The sequence below is a fragment of the Metopolophium dirhodum genome, chromosome 8, assembly GCF_019925205.1.
Source record: "Metopolophium dirhodum isolate CAU chromosome 8, ASM1992520v1, whole genome shotgun sequence".
In the NCBI taxonomy this organism is placed as follows: Eukaryota; Metazoa; Arthropoda; class Insecta; order Hemiptera; family Aphididae; genus Metopolophium; species Metopolophium dirhodum.
This window is the reverse complement of record NC_083567.1, coordinates 30,058,364-30,079,601: the sequence shown is the minus strand read 5'-3', so window position 1 is coordinate 30,079,601 and position 21,238 is coordinate 30,058,364. Positions and strand designations below refer to the sequence as shown.

General features: G+C 31.7%; 1 protein-coding gene across 1 annotated transcript in view; it reads left to right on the top strand.

Moving 5' to 3' along the window:
* The first annotated feature begins 12,632 nt into the window (after positions 1-12,632).
* LOC132950286 (ATP-binding cassette sub-family D member 1) overlaps positions 12,633-21,238 on the top strand; it is a 61,289-nt gene continuing 52,683 nt past the window's right edge. The window contains exon 1 of the mRNA XM_061021647.1: positions 12,633-13,698. Coding sequence (XP_060877630.1) covers positions 13,094-13,698 — 605 coding nt within the window. The 5' untranslated portion in view covers positions 12,633-13,093. The remainder of the gene's footprint in view (positions 13,699-21,238) is intronic.

Sequence of the window (21,238 nt, the reverse complement as noted above, 5' to 3'; positions counted from 1 at the left end):
GTTATTTACCTTTTTTTTCGCGACAAAATGTAGCCTATCTCCTTCCCCGAGATCTAATCTATCTCTGTACCAAATTTTATCGCAATCGGATGAACGGTTTAGGAATGCATAAATGACATAGGTTTTTTTTTGTTTGTCTTTTATATGCATATATAGATATATAGAATATAGATAGATGGATTATATTGTAAATCATAAGGATATACAAATTACAAATATTGCCGTCATACGTCATGAACAGTGCCGACTCTATGTTTTGCGAGGCCCTTTGCAATTTATAAATTCGAGGCATCCAAGTCACACCCCGGAACATTAAGATTAAACCATTGTACTTAATCTCTGTCTGTGTTAATCCTTAGTATAATATTAGTTATATATCATCATGTTTAGTTTAAGAATGGTATATAGTATATTGTTTACATCTTCAGAAATATCGAGAATAGATACAAACATTATTCTTCTAGTATATTATAATTTATAATAATCAATGAGTGCCACTAAAAAAACGCCAGACCCTGCAGTGCCCTTTCCGATCTTTCTGCAGTACGCCCATCGCGGAGTCGCTGTTCATACGCATCTATGATCATGTCTGTATTACATAATAGTATTTTGATTTTATTGCCAATAAAAATTTGTTATAAAAATATAATTATACCACTGATAATACCATCACAAGTCTTCATGTTTGCCTATACTTTACTCCTCCAGGAGTTTCTAATACTAAACCCGTATACGTAGGTAATAATTAAAACCATTTTACCACTCCTCTTGGACTTACAATACTGTGTGACAAATACAAATCCCTCAGCGCCAACAGCCTAGCTCGCCTTTCTAGAGGCAGCTGAAACACACTAAAATTCAACGCTAGTAAGGCGAAAATATGCGAATGTCGTGCTGCGACAAAATTAAAAATTATAAATTGTAACCTATTAAACATTAAATTCGATATTTATTTATTTATATTCATTGTGTTTTATTGTTGTATACAACTAGTGATGTAAATGTTCATGAAAATTTTCAAAAAGTTGAAAATTTCATAATTAATGGCTGCCAAGTAAGTTTATAACATCGAGCCTAACATTTTATATTAGGTACCTCAGTACCTCTGTAGGCTTTGGACAACTTAAGGGTACAAATAACATTTGTCAACTTAATTTCATTTTCATTTTCATTACAATTATTACAAAATAAATTATTTTTAAAAATAAACGTAAAATTCAAAATTTGAACATTTTCAATGACCATTAAAATTTTTCAGAAAATTTCAGTGAAAAAAACATTTTCAAGCTTACATCCCTATATACACCGTATATTTGATATTATGATATTATGTTGTATACGCGAGAAGAGCAGTTTTTCGCTGTACCGATCTGTGTAAATTACAATATTATTATAACTGACGTTCGCGTGTTCTCACTTACAATGTGGATTAGGCCATAACTAACCACAATAAAAAAAACGCGCCACGTGCTTTCAAGCAACATGGGCGATGCGATATTGTATCGTTTAACGAGCAAAGGTAGTGCGTGGAAACTTACGCGACTCTGCAGGCAGTCATCCCATGTGGAGTGCTCTCAAGTAATATAGATAACAATAATGTTAATAAGATAAAAAAATATGTATAACATAAGACCGCGGTAGATGTTAAAGAATTATTCGAACGTTTCCATTCATGAAGAAATCACATAAAAAAATTGTTTTTTTCTAAACATGAGTGCGCCATTTGTAAGTGGGTACCTAATGTAGGTATGTAAAAATTTAAAAAAACATACATCTTGTAATAAATGATACCTATTATAATATTATATTCAATAATCAATACACTTTAATGTACATAATATTCACACTTCAATGTGGCGTTGTCAATGAATGTATACACAAAATAATTTCGTATTTAAATATTACATTAATCATGCAGGTATATCATATTTCACAATCGAAACACCTCATAAAAGTATAATTTAAGTAGGTAGATAGGTATTCAACAAGTCACGTATGCTGGATACACCCAGTATCATAATATTATAGTAATACAGTTACAGTATAAAAAGTCACACAAATTAAATTATGTCCCCAACTCCTGGAAAATCTATTATAATATTATAGTAATATAATTATAATATATTTATTTATTTATCATATAATTCACGCCATAAACTAAAGTACATATCATTATACAACCTTAGACAATTTGATAGTGGTGGCAGTAACATAGACTGGAATTTTCGTTGGGGAGGGATATATATTCATTATGATTATTTCTAAGATAAATCTCAGGGTAGTGGCGGCACTGATTTTGAAAGTGTTTCATTACTGACCGTTTTTATATTGTCAATCACATCAGTTTTTAAACTGTCTGTTGTAAACTGTACCTCACCTGTTTCTGGTTCTCTCTCACTTAATGTGTGTGCTTTGAATGTCCCTACTGTTGTAGGCAGTACAATAAAAAACATATGCTTTAAAATGTCCTACACGATTACACGCGTTACACTCCTTAGTCCTTACCATACGCAGGGCAAATTTTAAATGTTATTTTTACACTATCCAACTTCAGGTCTTTACACCATGGTTAGGTTAGGTTGGGTTAGGTTGGTTAGGTTAGGTTGTTCAATTTATGAATACCTATATTAAATAAACAAACAGCAAGTAATTAATATATAATATACTATACCTAATAAATAATAATAGTAGAATAATAAGTAATAAGTAATAACCCATTACACAACACATTATTTACAACAATAGATATACACCATATAAATCTAACAATCTATACTAAATAACTGAATCTGCCGAATTTTCAAAAGTTCATTTTGGTCAATGTATACAGTTATTTGACATAACTTTACTATAGAAAATAATAATCAAACTAACTTATATCATCATCATTATTTGTTTGATCTTTTTATTTTTATTTATTCGATTACCAATTACCATAGAATGTAATGCGCTTAGAGCTTATGAGTCCTTTTTGAATTTTTCAAGTTCCTAGGCATACCTAGAATCTAAATATTTATTTTAGTAATGTGAAAATAATGTATTATTATTATTGTATTAATACCTATTTAATGAATTTGTACTTCAAATTGTGAACTACGCAACAAACATGTTCAGCGGAGACCATAATTTTCTTGAAAAATAAATAATAATAAAAAATAAAATAAAATAAAAATACCTTTAGGTATAGACTATGTGTGGCCAATGTTCAATATCAATACCATTTTCGTATAAATTACCAATGTTTACTTAACTACCCATATAAAATAACGTTGGTATATTATATATATATATATAGGATACAATTAAACAATTTTAAATACGTCACGCGGAAATGTTCATGTAATTAACGTAGTAAGCGTACTATAATACTAGGTAAGTACTATACGTGCTTAAAAATAAATAAAGTATGGATGACAAAGTAGTTAGGTGCCCGAGTACGCCGAATGTTTATTATTTTTTTAATCGAAAACGATTTTAATCAAATATTTATTTCCTGGCTATAACATATTATTTTACGAAGTATTATCTACGATATATTATTATACAAATACACAATATTTACTCTATTATCAAATATATGCCGTTCGTCATTGTTTGTTTCCGTTTTGTTTACCCATTGAGTGGCGTAGGTATGATAAATAAATATTATTATTAATAATAATATTATGTCGGGTACCTACTCCGTTTATATATACAACAAAATATGACAATATTATAATATCATATAATACAAATGATAAACATTACTTAAGTAGAAGATAAGCAGTGTTCAATAATTTATTTATATATATACCTACTACATTATATTATTTATACATTAGGTATCTAAAATTTGGTATATGACGTAAGTACCAGGTTTATTATCGCTCAGCCTTGACTTTTCTCGTCGTGATTACTACGTGTGTACTACGTAATGTATAATAATATTGTGCACGATCATAACTCGCCTCGTTTCTTATCACGTTTGATGCATGAATTGTATAGTCGTATAAATATTACTGTTAAAAACATGTAAATAAGTGTTAAATTTAATGTTTGACGCGTTCGGGCTTTGTGTAATTATGTTCACCGTTCTTGTAGATCATTATATCGAAATCGATTGCGGTAAGTATAGTCTGTGTGATAACTCAAATAAGTAGCCAGGGGCGGATATTTAGGTATGTGGTGGCCCCTGGGCGGAATATATTGTGGGGGCCCCTCATACATAAACAAGGAAATATTTTTTTTTACTTATTAAATAATATTTATTATTATGTTTAGTAGTAGTAACAATTAACTACTATTTAATAATAAATAATTATAAAAACAATCAAATCGAGTATAACTAGTATATTAAGTAATATTATTATAATATTAAGTGTAAGTAATTAATTGAAAAATAATAAATAATAATAATAAAAATAATAATGTCAAGTAATTAAAATTAAATGCCTGGAACTTTTCTTAATTTATAATAACGATAATTTATCTACGGACAGAGTCTGTAATGTGTATTTTATATTTCCGAAAACTAATCTCATAATGCTGACGATGTATTACCTATATTCTTGTTAACCATCATGTTTTCTACGACATTCGACATAATATCATTTAGACCCACATGTGTATATTTAGAATCACATTTACTATAAAAAAAATAATATTATTACAATCGATGGTTATTTTATTATTACAATGAGACATATTAATGTTGATGAAGTCTTTAGATCAAAAATAAAATATTACTGTCTCGCAATCTATTTTTGACGAGCAAATGCATATTATATTATTATTTTGATATTGTTTAAGTTAGTCTTATACAGTCTGAATTGATTATAGGTTTTGATTTTTACAAGCCCCGACCAGTATACTTTACTCGCATTTTTTTGGACATATCATCTACTCACCCACAGTAGTGTATTTAGGAATATGCTGCCTCTGCAGGACGTAGGTACATAATGAAGTATGATAGGCGATACCCCTCCTTTTATACTAGCAGTAATCAGCACAGAACTTATTATTTATTTAGAAAAAATATCAGAAAAGATTACTAGGCCTCACTGAGTTTAAAACTCGTATGGAGGTCCAGGAGTTATCTTGTTTACAACAGGTTTTTAACTAATACACACAATAAACAATTAACAAGTATAAGTTAAAATAGCAAAATAAAACAAACAGTTAAATTATAAGGTGCCATACTGTGGAATAAGTGAAGTATAATGTCTTACAATACCATAAAGAACCTCTTAATAATTTGTCAGATCTTAACAATCCAAAACGTATCATGCATTTTTCATGTAACTTGAGCCACTTAAAACTTTGGATGGCTACAATATAGTTCCATTCACGTAGTAAAAATGTCTTCCAAATTTCGGTCCAGCACTTTTTAGGGCAAATGCCTACTAATTGCAGCCTAGGATTTTTTTAGTGAACATGTGAATTTCAGTCCATGTTTGTTTGGGTGCATACACTGCATACTAATTAAAAATATAAAATATAAAAATTAATATTACATAATATTATGAAACTTAATTTTACTGCTTATATCTAGGTACACCTAATGTCTGTAGCATTATTATTTATTACTACTGCAGGTAGATTAAATATTTTTTATTGCTGTTATTGTTTTGTTGAATTGTCGTCATATTTTTTTTTTATAAATTCGAATTTTTTTATTGTGTAACTGTGAGTTTTAAACAATTGACGAAAATACTATATAATAGACACAACGTCTTAAAATGATGAACAATAAAACATTAATACAATAATATGTGACGTTTCATACTTATATTATGGTGGTGGACTGTCATTATTATTGAACATACAACGATAATATTATAGGTATGCACTACTTATGAGTTATGATCGAGTGTATATATTCAGACAAATTTTAACACGATAGATATTAATCGGGCAAAAATTTGGATATACAGTAGAATCCGCTTATTCAGGACACCACTTAAATGGGACACCTGTTTAATGGGGACATTAATGATAGTCCCGAATGAATGTATTGTATGTAAAACTCTTCGGTTAATCGGGACAGTCTGGATAATGGTGATAAATAGGTCACCGCCCGATATGTGTCCCAATTAAGCGGATTTGACTGTATTGTACAAAAACCCATACCGGCCATACCGCAATAATTAGGATTAGACTTTTTTAATAGTTATCTTCGGAGCACAATTAGTTGTATGCGGGCACGAGGCCAAAATTTTACTTTTTACACTCACTTGGTTTATTTTATTTAATTTCCACGAATATTTTATAAATAGATACTTGTTCGATTGTAAGACTATTAATGCAACGTACAGTAAAAATGTAAAATTTAAAAAAAAAATAGCCCCTCACTAAATGTACGCCACTGTATCTCATAGGCATTTGATCGGGTGTTGCATGAAGTCCTATTACACAAGTTCCGCCCGTTAAATTAAACCATCTTACCTAATAATACGATGATGATGAAAAGTATATATTAACAAACCCACAGTTATACTATAACAGAACCTAATCGAAAATAATAACTTTTATATAAATAGTCAAGGTTGAGCAATGGGAATTCGAAAAATGTTTTGCGAATAGAGCATATTAACAAAACAAAGGAAACATGACTTAAGACATTGATATTTCTTCTGCACAGTTGTAAATAACCATTTACAATCGCATAATATTAATATTATATCATATTAAAAATTATTATTATCTTCGATGTTTCCCAATCTGCCGATGTTGTACAGACTGTACAGGTTTTCTCTCACGCTGTGAATGGACCTAAGCTGGAAGCATTGCCATCTTGACATGACGGCGATGGAGGGACCATAATGTAATTAATGTTTTGTCTTTAAATTAATAATTAAAATTGTTTAATTTTACCATATATTTAAATTATCGGATCAATTCAGACATGATTATCATCAAATCATTGTTTAACTCTAATATGAATACAATAATAATTAACAATTGCCAAACACTTATGTAATGGTGGATAAGTATCTTGACTTCTTGATATACATTATAACCACTATCTACTTTCATATTTTAGATTACAGTGTTCTTGAACTTCGAAAAAAAATACATACAATTGCTGAACTGTAAAGTCGTCACTCAAAATATCGTTCAATTAAGACAAGTTTTTGGTTTCAACTCGAATATAGTCATAAGCTCATACAATTTGCATTCTATTTAGTATCGAAGAAAAACAAAATATAATAATATGTTGATGCGGTGCGTGTATAGAAACTATAATAATTATAATATAGTGCGACTTCATCGTTCTTACTGGATTGAGTTAAAATAATATTATATTGTCGTATAAGCGATAAACCGGTTTTGATCTATGTTCGTATTTTTAGATTGCATGGGAATGAATGTACTTGGTACTTTTATGGTAGGGCAGTGGTATTTTAATATAATAAAATATTATATTAATTATTAAAATGTCTGGTCAAAAAATTATTCATCAAGGTCACAAGTTGAGCAATATATTTTTAATATTAGGACTTGTTATATTAATCTCTCAGATGTTATAGCAATATAACTCATTAGATAAAACTATATTAGATATAACACAAGATGTACTGCCGATGAGGAGATATTTTATTCGATAGTTTACTCTACATCTGGTGTATGATATACAGGTACTCTGATAAGTGATTACCTATCTTGTTTTTTAGTTGTTAGTAGTGTTGTGTTCTATGTTCTTTAAGTGGATGTTATCTGCTGACTGCTGATGACTCTAAGTTAAATGTGGCTATTGATTAATTCTTTAGAATCGATTGTTTAAGACTTCATACCCCGTAGTAAATAATAAGATAGATATAGATAACTTTATCGAATGGATGGATGGCCCCTATAATATAGACTATGCTTTGACACAGGAGTACAGGACATTTTATAAATTCCTTAAAATAACGTTTGGTCGTTGTCTTACACTAATCGTTTGCAATTATAATAATATATAATCAATAATTAAATTTAAACCTTTAAAAGTATAAAAAACCTTGTGTATGATAGTTTAGAAATACTTTTTATTGTATGTTTTTGCTTTTCACTCCTCATTCAGGATCTTCCACCAGAACTCTCCAAACTTCTCGATCTTCTGCATCATCAATACTCGCTCCATTTCTCAATATTTTTAATTCATCTCTTGCTCGATCCATCCAACGGTGACGTGGCCTTCCCACAGGACGTTTTTTATTTGGCTTGATAATGAGAGCCTGTCTAATCAATCTACCCTCTGCACGCCATACATGACTGGCCCATTCAAGTCTTTTTGGCAGTAAAAAATCTTGTAGATTTGGCGTACTATACAATCTGCTTAGGTCTGCATTTTTTCCCCGCTGTATAAATTAGTAATGGGGTTTATTGTATACCTTATTATAATATTTATATCAGACTAATTAGTAATTCACAACAGTTACAAGAACATTAAGTATCTAATAAATGTTTGACAATTTTCTAATTAGTTTATTATACTAATATCATTTAAATTTTGTTTTTAGTTGTTAACCCGATCATTTTTTAACAACGGTTATTATTATTATAAAGATTTGTAGGAAATTCGACATATTATTTTTTGTCGAAATATTATTACATTCAATTATTTTTTGAACATAACATAGGTAGGTATGTACAAAAAGTAAATTTTTAAAAAATGTTCAATAAAAAAATAACATGCAGAATTTTTTACGGACCATAATTTATTATATTTTATTAATAAATAATAATATTTTAGTAAACTAACATTTATTTGAGGGTTGACGTAAAGAAAATCATGCAAGGACAGTAAGTTGTGTTATTATTATTTTTTTCAACTCAAATATTTATAAATTGTAATATAGTAATACTGCGATATTATCGCCTGCTTCTACTCGTATACATTTATTTGATACATAATAATAGCGCTAAGTTTTCATATTGTATCATAACTATAATATAGTAAATTACACTATAGGTACTATTGATCTCCACCCATATAACACGGAATTCACTAACAACTATTGAAAGCGTAGATATTATTTGTTTTTAAATATATCAAATTGTTTACATGTATTTTAATATGACAATATGTACACTATGTATATATGTATATAGATATTATAATCAATGATAATATGAATTTTTTTTGTATAGTCATTATTGTTATTAACGAGCGAGTGATTTTCTTTGATCAATTTTCAATAGGTACCTATTGCGTGGTTCTTATACGCATGTTTCATCGAAAAAATAACTAAAATAATAAATCAAAGTATCCTTATGTAATGACGCCTTCCTGCATTTAACCAATTTAACCATATTAGGTGAATAAACTCCCTTAATGGAACAGTTTGCTCACACATCTTTGAAGAGCGCTCGAGTCATGATACATTGATACATTTGCGCCCATTTAAAAAAAAAATTTACCTGAATATTTATAAACTATTAAACTATTTGCACATAGAATTTAATATTATAAGTGTTAAATATATTTTAAAACTATTTAACAAACCATTTGCACATAAAAAAATTAAATAAGAATTGTAACCATTGTCCAAATAACAAATCGACAATATTACGCAATAAATAAATATTAACAACTAATTAAATATCAAAAAAACTAATATTTTTTTTTAAAACTGGTTGCAATTTTTAACTAGTTTTTTCCAACTAGTTCAAATGATTTTCTCACAATTCTCAAAATGTGAGCAAACGTGCCATAATCATTTTAAAAATGTGTATGCAGACGGTTGACAGTCTTTCTAAATTCGAATGGTATTAAATATATACATTATTTAATTAATTTAAACATGATTATTGATCTAATGATCTGTATAGTTAGTAGTTGTTATTGATATAATAACTGTTAAATGCTTACAATAAAGTAATGGAGGTTAATGGTTATAAGAAATAATTTTAACAATGAGTTAAAAGCCTCATTAAATATTTAATGATGTTTTTCAATTGCTTTGATTCTTTATTTGTTTCGTTAAACTTTTCAATAAAAAAAAAAAAAATAGGACAATTGTTTTTGTAATTAATGAACATAAAAATAAAAAACTGATCGATTGTCCAAGATTTTAATTCATCATTTCATATTGTATAATATGTCCAATGTCCGGAAAAGTGTCGGTTAACGTTAACCGACTGCTAACAGGTTTTATTACCGGCAGAATTCGGCCGGTTAAGTGTCGGTTAACTTTAACCGGACATTGTAAGAACGGCCCTTAGAGTCATAGCTTTTTCTAAAGCGTCAATATTGACTATAATTTATAGGTATTTCTATTTTCGAACATTTATCTATCTGCTGCTACAAATGCAATGCAATACATAAAATATTGGACTCGCATAATATAGGTAGTGACAATGGCAGCGACTGATCCGCAGAAATAATTTGTGTGACAATTATATAATATACAACATTTCGACACACTAATTGACATAATTAGACGTGATTTGGCGTAGACATGATTTCTGAAAGGAGAGGACCAAAAAAAATAATTAGGTACATAGTCAAATGGGAGCCGGAAGGAGAAATTTGGAAAATCCCCCACCCTCTGAACATTTTTTACTTGGGTAGTAAAATAGTTAACAATGAGGAACAATGAATATAATTTGAATTGATTCAAAATTCACGTCAAACACAATATGGAAGATTATCCACACCAAAGCCAATGATAATTGAAAATATGGTAAAATATTTTTAAAAATTTTAAAAAATCAGAGTTTGAATAAATGAACTGTATGAATTTAAAGGATATAATAGGGGCGAGCATGCTTAAAAAATCACCCTGTATTATATTTATATAATTTATTATCGCTATATTAACTTTTGTGTTTAGCCTTATCGTTGAATGGTGTAAATAGGTTCGGGGTATAAATACACAACAGCATAAATTAGTTTAAATTTTTTGAAAATGTTATCATGTATATAAAATTTAATTATATAGGTACTGAGAAGTTGTGAGTTTTAAGCCCCCATGAATGATATTTTTAAAATACAACAAAATAATTAAAACACTTATTTTTCGTTTAATATCTAGTTTCGTCTACATTTGAAATTTATATATCTAAAAAAAAAATGTGCAGAACTACGTTCACCTTTATTTTAATTCCACTAATAACAACTAATGAGTAACCTTGTACTAAATGTTCAAATATTAGAAATAAATATTAAACATTTTAGGAATTTTAGCGAACTTCAAAAATCAAAGAGTCATAAAAAATTGTTGTCTATTTATAAGCTCAATTTTTCTTAATTCCAGTAATATAAGTTATATTACTAAGTTATAATAACAAATTATGAGGAACCTTGCATTATATATTATTCATTAAGTCGGCTGAGAGAAAAACGATAACAGGCAAAAAAAAAACACATCATTATAAAATCAATACGCTCAGAATCTCAAACGTGATGACGGCAATTTGCCAACACCACCATATTATTTCTTCATCATATTATTTCTGAACTCGAGGGGGAAATATAGGGATTTTTAAAAATTCTACTATACCTATTACATTATGGTTTTGACGTATGACACACTATATAGTATATTATGTTATGCTATGAGATGCCTCTAAATATATATTAAATATAAGTAGCAGTAAAGTCGATAATGCCCAAAAGCCAAAAAGCAAATACAATATCGTATTATTAATAAAAAAGAATAATTAATATAATTATTATATAAAATATAAATATCAGTCACGTACAACAAATACCACGTAGGTTCTTCTTATTTCCCACGCGTGAGACTTAACCAGGGGCGTATTTTTTGGTGGGAGGGGGCAAAAGAAAAATAAATATGTATAGTCACTAATTCACTATATAACTGTTAAAAAATGTACGCTTTGATTAACAACAAACATATTTTTGAGACCAAAATAATACCTGTATTTATAAACAGGGTAGGTATATTATAGACTAAATATCTATATTATGGTATTTGATGAAATGCACTATTCATAGGTACGGCCAATTGTGCGTGTGTGTGTGGGGGGGGAGAGGGGGTGCACGAGACCTTTGTGCCCCCCTCCCCACAAATACACCACTGGATAATGGGCATTTAAGTGTAATATAGATAGTTAATAATTTATTAATACACTTTTTACTCGCAGGTACGTATACAACGATAGTACTATATACGTACTATAATCGCAAGTAAATGAATACCTATTTATTATTATGTGAGCCTAAATACAAACTACAGAATAGTAAATGTAAAATTAAAAAAAAAATTTCCATAATATTAATTCTATCGTGATTATCGTTTCCCGTAGCGGTCGTATCCGTACTAATATATTATTATTATTTTATACATAAAAAAGAAAAACGTAACAATAAAATAACGAACGAGGCGGCGAAAGAAGAGTCGCCACCGCCGCCGCCGCCCGCTCTACTAGTAAAAAACGAGTTGACCGACTCTTTATACGGCGTCGCGACGCAGCGGGGATGGGTGAGGCGGCAGCCGCGGTCGGTGATTTCGTGGCGGTGGTGAGGCGGTGTGGCGCGAGGTGTTGTGACGTACGGGTGAGGAAGGTTCGTGGAAAACGGACGTTGGCGCGCGCGCGCGCGCGTACCGTGTATCGGGCGCGCATCGGTCGCCACCGCCACCCGCCTCCGGCCCGTCCACAGCGGAAAAGACGGCGCGGCGAGTAGGTAGCGCGCGCGACACACACAAGCACACTACGCACCGAATCGTTCAGTAGCAACGTCGACTCCGGCGCGCAGTCTGGTCGGTCGCGCGTTTACGGGTTTTTTTTTTACACGTCTCGCCGCGCGCGTTCGCCGCATCGTTGTGTTATCAGTTGTTATTACAATATTGTTATCTGCTTGTCATTATCTCAGTTTTGTTTTAATATTTTCGAAGCCGAACAGAGGTCTGACCGATGTCATCGCACACAATATCAGCTCTATAATATTATACGCTCGTTGCAGTCGCACAGATGACTTGACACGCACAAGTCGTCGCGATACCCTTTTAACAATAACATCAGAACACTAAAATATAGACTATAGACCTCTTGCCGTGCTAGCGCACAAGCAGTTATACGTAGTAACAACAAACTCATCGGTTAGGTTACCACCACCTCCACCACCTCCACCAACGCCACCAATACCACCACTGTGACCGAAATCATGCCCGCCGTCATATCCAAATACCTGGACGGACGGATAATCCGACGGGACAATGTTAGCAAGGGCGTGCTGGCTGCGGCCGTGCTGCTGTACGGCTGCAAGATCGGTTACCCTATCGTGTTGAAAGTGTGCGGTGGCGGCGGAGGCGGCGCCGACGGTGGCAAGGGCAACAAAGGACCCGACGGCGGGCCGCGGCGGCCGTCGGGCGAGTCCAACGACAACAACAACACCAAAGGGTCCACGGCCATCGCCGTCGTGGCCGGGGGCGGCAAGAGATCGTCGGCCGGCAAGAGGACGAGAGCCGCCGGCCCGGGCATCAACCGCGAGTTCCTGATCCAGCTCAAGAAGCTGCTCCGGCTCATGGTGCCCGGCTTCTGGACACCCGAGGTGGGCCTGCTGTCCATGCACACGGTGGCCCTGATATGCCGCACGTTCATGTCCATATTCGTGGCCACCATGGAGGGCAAGATGGTCAAGTTCATCGTCCGCCGGGACGTGCCCAACTTCGGGCTGATGCTGTTCAAGTGGCTGCTATGCGCCCTGCCCGCCACGTTCCTCAACTCCATGATCCGATACCTGGAGTGCAAACTCGCCCTGGCTTTCAGGTAAGTCGTCGGCAAATCTTTACCACACATGCGTAGGTATTATAGATGCACATGTAGTTGTATTATAGATGTGAATACTCTGAAAAATACGCCCAACGGAGGGGGTCCAGATTCGGGAACCTCCCCCCTTGCAGGTTTTGCCTCAGGGGTTGCAATCATCCGTTAGTGGGGAATGACGGGTTGTGGGGGGGGGGGGAATCAGATTCGGGAAATTTATTCGTGGTATTATACACTTTAGCCCAATATATCTGTTGCCTAATATATAACCATCACTCGATACTCAAACCTACTGGAAATATTATGGAAAATAATGTTAATGATGTTTATAATATACTTGTAAGGTACTTGATGTGGTATTAAATATTAATGTATTGGTTGCATATGAATTGAATCCCAATAAAACCTTTTAGGTATAGAACGAATAGAGTCATCCCTAATGTCTACATGCTAATTGAGTCCCCTAAAATTAAAAATATAATATTAATTGAGTCCATATATTCTAGTACTATCAGAGTCTGTCAAACTTTGATAAAAACAAATTTTTGCTTACTATTTTTACTAACTGAGGACTGTGTTTGTACGAAAAATATTTTAGCATATGATTTTAAAAATGTAATGTCATATATCGGAAAATATTAAGTGACTAACTTTTTATGTATTTACATTTTGATTTATGTTTTCTTTGTAATAGCTTCATTTTTCTTTAATTTCGTTTTCTTTAGTCTTGATATGATTTATTTTGGTTAGGTTCTGTTAATGTACTAATTCACTGTGCTTAACAGTGTTGGTATTTCTGTTTCAACCCGCGAAGGACTATAGAAGTATACACATTTTATTTCCTCGTTCAGGTATGGGACTGAATTAGTATGCACCGAATGTATTACATATTAATATATCATCGTTTACCCGGTTACCCTCGATGATGTAGGTACCTATAAAATGATGGCCGGATATGCTATAGACAATGTCGAATAAAAACCATTAGATTTATCCAAAAAATTATGCTCTAAACATGATTTTTCTCATCTCCGTCCGTTTGTTATATACCTGAATATGGTTTCAATATAACGAAACAGCAGTGCTATACATTGTGTAGTTTTGTTTGACGATTATGACAATAAAGAGCGCGTGACTTGGGTTATAATGTGGCGTATGTGATTTTCTGATTAGATAGTGTAGATGTATAATGGTTACATCTTGAAAAGTTTTTAGACCGGAACCAGCGTACTGGTAATAACGTTGTATATTATAGAGTGAAAACAAATAGAGTTAAGGAATTAATTTTACTGGCTTCGATGGAAAAACACGAACGACTCCGACTTTTGTATACAGATAATCCATTACACATAGATACATCATAATATTCTCTAATCTCTAGTCAGATTTCTAGCTTTGTCTGATTAATCATGCTCATTTAAAATATTTTCTTTAACCTAAAATGTATTTATAATGATTTATATTATATATTTATCGTTTATAATTTAACAAGGTTTATCTTGATCGTTTTATACAAAACTAAGACTTATTATTATTATCGTATCGTTCTGAATTGTTCTAAATTCCGAAGTGAGGAAGACAGGTCCATGGCTAAATATACTAGCAAAGTATTTTTTCATGTACAGGACTTTGTTATAATTATGATTCGGTGAAAATATGTTTTTTATGTTTATGAAATTTGTTTAACTATACATATAGCTTTAGTCTTTACTTTTAGCTTATTCAATCATTTAATATGATTCATGAAAATTAATAATTTAAAATAAAAAACCTGCAAAAATGTCCGTAGTTTTTATTTAATTATTATTATTTGTTTTCCATAAAATGATTACTAGTTATAGATATGTCTTCTATGTCAGGCTATGTGTAATGTGTTACGACTTACGAATAGACATTGTATATATTTGGAAATGCCAATAGTATTGAGCGATATAATATGCCACCTAAGTTGCTTACTAAAAAAATATGTCAACGTTTACTGTTGTTTAGGTTTTAGAATATATTTCATTCTAAAACTGTTTTGTTTCATTTATATAAATATATTATATTACTATTGCAGATAAAATTATTGTTTAACATTAGCGTTTAAATAATATTTGTATCAGTGAAAAAATAAATCGTACAAACACTGATAACATAGTGCAGGTCTTAAAAAAATACACTCTTACCTATTATTATTGTTGGTTTTAATTGTATAATCAAACGATCATAATATTATGCAATATCGATTGAACATTATATTATATATTAATAAGTCAATCATCATATTATATACAGCAGTCATTAGCACGTCAGTATATGATGGGCGGTTCATCATGCATCGCGTATCTAAATATTATGCTGCACAACAAATTTGGCCAAAGTCTTCTAATCAAGGTCTTGGACAATAAACCTATTAAAGTACCTAATGTACATCGTCTGCGCAACAAAATATATATTTTCATTTTAATTTATTTCATCAGGTTTTCCGTGAATCGAAAAATAATATAGGTACAATATCTTTTACACAACTTGAATTTGTTAAACATTACTTTTGAAAAAAAATGTTTATCCTTATGAATTGTTGAAGTTTATAAAAAAAACGATACCATAATATTATGTTTTTAATTTCGTGTTCCTTAAACAGAATATTTTTTTTAGGATTTCGGTGTACTTATAAGCTTTTAATTTCGAACCAGTATAGGTATAGTATACAAGTATTGTACATGCGTTTTGTCACTAAGTTAAGTCGCTTTAGTGGAGTAGAGTCCCATCCGTTGTGATTTGTGGCTCCGCTCATCTAAACTTTAAATAATTATAACTAGGTAGGTATAGGTAGGCAGGTAGCTAAGTACCTAACTAATAAGACAGAATAAGTAGGTACATACCTTACGACTTATTATAACTTAGGAATTATTGAGTTTGAAATTTGACTTAAAAATATAGAAAACAAATTTGTATACGTTTACATTAAAAATGCAATTTATGATGATATAATAATTACTTTTTTATTGTATATAATATACTGCATTATCGGACGCGTGCTTTCTGTAAATACACTGCAGGTTGGGTTAGGAGCCAACCAAACGAGTTATAATTACGCCACATCATAATATTATTTTATACTATAACGACTAACTGTATAGGTATAGTATGGATTAAAAATGCAAATAAAAGTCGTAGTTAATCGTTTGTCCAATATGCGGCAAGAAGCAACGAACGTTTTTTTTGCCAAAATCACGAACAGCTATGGATCGAAAAATATACACAGCAATATTATAGTGAATTATTTTACTACTATATACATAACATACGAGTGGGAAGATCGACGACCGACACTATACATACGTTCTCTGCTCGAATACGTGACGTAACTTACAGAGGTAATATACGAAGAATAATTACTATATACATAGGCTCTAGTGACTATAGTACCTACAATACATCATTGTTGTTTATTAATCATTACAGTAGTTATAAATCTTCCGTCGTTTTATAGGTAGGTAGTAGGTACACAGCTACCTCAATTATTATTTTCGCTAGTGAAGAGGGCCGTCGTCTTTCTTTTTATCGATTCGCATTTCGCACTTAAATATATATAATAATATCATCGGATCGATTCCTCGGAACGCTTTCGTCGATTATAGTCACGACACAACGTGTCGTACACTAGATCAGACATAATAGCATCTTAGGACTCGTGTCTATACTGCTGAAGTATTTGCAGTGTAGCGTTTAGAAAAAAAAATCATATAGAAAGTATGATTAAATTGATATTTTACGTTTTTCAAAAGTATATTATATAACATATCATGAAGAAAAATACGATTATCTGTCAACAAAGTTATAACGGTTAAGTTTATAACAATTTTTTATTTTAATAATAATTCTTTAGTTAGGGTATCTGTTACGCCGTTACAGAATAACTTAACAATACGCTTACCTAATAGATCAAATAAATATTAACACGAAACATAGAGACGACGAGGCCTCCCAGTGGAGGTTCCTTGTCATAGTATTAAAGTTATATACTAAATGCATTTAGGTACCTACTCTATATTTTTTACATATACCACATATACCGCTGTTTACTATCGTTATTTTAAGATTGCCTATAGCGTTCCGCAAGACCAAAATATGATGAGAGAGTTTGACGAAGTATTTACCATTTTTGGATTCGATCAGTTAAGAAATTACAGTGGGTAGAATTATAGGTTTAAATTCATCAAGAACTGTAGGAATAGGATGTTGTCTATGTTGACTGAAGGAACATTCAGTTGCTTTATTGTGTGTGGTTGTTACCTGTCACATAAGCGTAGGTTCAAGCACGTGTGTTTGTGGTGTGTGAAGTCCTTGCCGGTTGACTGTTGGGCTGTTGTCTATGTTGGCGTGTTTAGAACTGCTATAGAATGTCGACGTCGTTGTTGGAGTATATTTTGGAGACAGTACATAGTGCCGTTTATCCCTTATAGTTGGCAGGACGGTTACCGTCACCTAATGCGCAAATAGCAGGACTGCAGGAGACTCACTTGATTAATTGGTACCTACATGATTTAGAGAGATGTAGCTATCATCACATTATTGGACACAGCTAACTATACGAGTACAGGAGGCATTTGGCGTGACCATAAGATCGAACATTTTAACGCTGGGAATTCGCCGTTGTTTGTTTGTAGGTTCTAAGCTTCTAAACTTATAACACAAATTAATATTATATTTTAGTTCCGACTATTTTCATATATACTATTTTCATATGTACGGCCGCGCGGGTACTGTTGATTTTTTAGAGACGTATAACCGATTCATTATTATAACTCTAATGATACATTTCATTATAACTGTACACGAGTGCATGCAAATTGCTGTTAAATGCAGGTAGTTAAACTTGTTTACACGAATTCACACCCGCAGGCAGTTCGTGTTTTGAATAAATGTAACATATGAATTTCCAAAAAAATATGATTATAAATATAAAATTAAATTTTATTTTTACAATATTATAATTGCACGACTACAAAAAAATATGAAACAAAAAAATAGTGTAATTTAATCATATTATAGATACACGCGTGCGCGATGTAAGCAGCAGCTATATAGTAGTTACTATAGCTAGTCGTGCAGTGTGTTTACTGTATTACCCGAGGTATAACCGTATAGATAATCGTACTTATACTGCTTACTGCTGAAATAACGTGGCATATATCTTTTATAAGTTATTATTTGCTCGTTTCTAGTCCAGTCGCGTATTATAAAGCTTATAATATTGTCAATGTTGTTGTTTAGTATACACTGCAGGTAATACACAATATTATATTGTATATTATGGTATTTTGATATATTATGTATAGTTATAGGTACATTGATAAGATATATCGTAGATATCAGATGTGATATCCGTATCGTTTATGGCTACTGACTATTATATCCGCACAGTCAGTAGGTGAGTGGTTTGTGAGCATATTCCCCTTATGGTGTTCTATATAGAGGTGATTCTTTAATCGCAAACAGGCAAAATTTCCAGAAATAAATTACATTTAAATTAATATAATTACATCTTTTTATTTGATTTAATTAATCATGGAAAATGTAAAATAGAATGTTCTTAGACATAAAATAAGAAATACCGTTTGCATCCCGAGATATTTCAAGTGTGTTGTAGGAACAGTAGGTAACCTATAATATAAGCATTAAGCATAAATTACTTACATGAACATAATACATACAAAATATGTATTATAATTTATATAGTGAACGATGACGTGATTGGAAGATTGCTGCAGAGAACAGCGCTTGAAGGGAATAGGGACTAAAGATTAGTAGGAGTAAAACAGAAGAAATCGTGTATGATTTTGGAGAAAACAATCGAGCAATTGATAGGGCAAGGCATGATGCGATGACAATAAAACGGAACAGAGCTTGGGTGAATGTAGTGGAGATGATAATGCTATAGATGTATGGAGTGACAAGGGATGGTAGAATAAAAAAATAATTAATTAGGGGCTCTGTGGAAGTTGTACTGACTGTAGACATATAATGAGGGAGAATGCGTTGAGATGAATACCATCTCATTAATTCAAACGGTCATGTTATGAGGAGAGGTGACTCAGAGGCAGCGAGAGTGGCTATAGAAATACATATTCGAGACCACGCAAAAAAATATAAACCCGATTCCGTCTATACTTGTTTACTTTCTTCCAGTCAGAATTCTTTTCACATATATAGTGGTTCTACGTTCAGAACCTAAGAAGTTTTGTAATTCCGTTTTGCAGAATATTGTCATATAAATTATTTTGAATTTTCCCGTTTAGCTATCGCGAAAAATCAAAGACCCCCACAAGTCCGTAATATTGTTTTTAAATAACATTATAATAGTATAGACATTAGATACCTACTTGAGTATTTTCATCGGTATCGAAAGTGAGCTCGACCAACACGATTGTTAGTCAGATGACGTCTTGAACCCCTACTCGATCCTGTTAAAAGGTGTCGTGTACTTGTGAGTATACTGTACATTGTGCATGTCCTTGACATCTATCGATTGTCACCGTCTCTGTATACCTAATATTATACTTCCTCGTATTTTTTCCCCCCAAATAAATTCGCATAGTATTATACATTTAATATAAAGCATTATAATACCTATTGTACGATATTTTATGTGCGTTGACACAGTTGATATTAACAAGTTTTCTTCGGGATTAAAAAAATAAACAAATTTAATTTTAATCCAACGAAATAAAACTCAGTCTACGACTTACATTAAACGTAAGCTTTAATGATATTTTTACTTATATAGGCACTATACTGATGTATTCCTATATAATATAGTATAATATTACTTTTATACTAATCAAATATTTTAAAAGGCTATAAAATATTGTTACATTAATAAAAACATAATAATAATAGCATAAAATACTATTGGACAAACACTGATTGTTATAAAATATATTATTTATGTACGAGCAATGTTTTGAAGCGATGCATCACATAATAACACACGATTGTGTGCGTGCGTGTGTGTATATTACTTTTATACTAATTAAAGAATACTTTAAAAGGTTATATCATTATAATATTAATCAAATTAATAATAACATAAAATATTTGTACTAATAGCTAAACACTAATCGTGATAAATAGTTATGTGCGAACAGTGTGTTTGGAAGCGATGCATCACCATGACCTCATCTGAACGCGATGTGATCAATAACGAGGAATGATGATGATGGTCCGTATTGTTTTTATCATTTCTTTTGTCTGCAGAACGACGTACACGCGTGTTTTGTTTGTGTATTCTTCTTTAACAAGAGAAGTATTGAGCATTTCTACGAATAACGTCGATGGCGCTTTTATTACAATTCGAAACTTTGCGGAGGACTCTATATTGCTATACTTTTATCGTTCCTGTATTGTGGGTATACACGATACAGCAGCTGTATTATTGTATTATGTTTTTTTTATATCATATCAGACTCGTGTGACCTTGGATTTTAGTAGATTTTTGATAGCGATAATTTCCTATGCGCGGAAATGTCATTTTCCGCATGAAATAAACCGATAC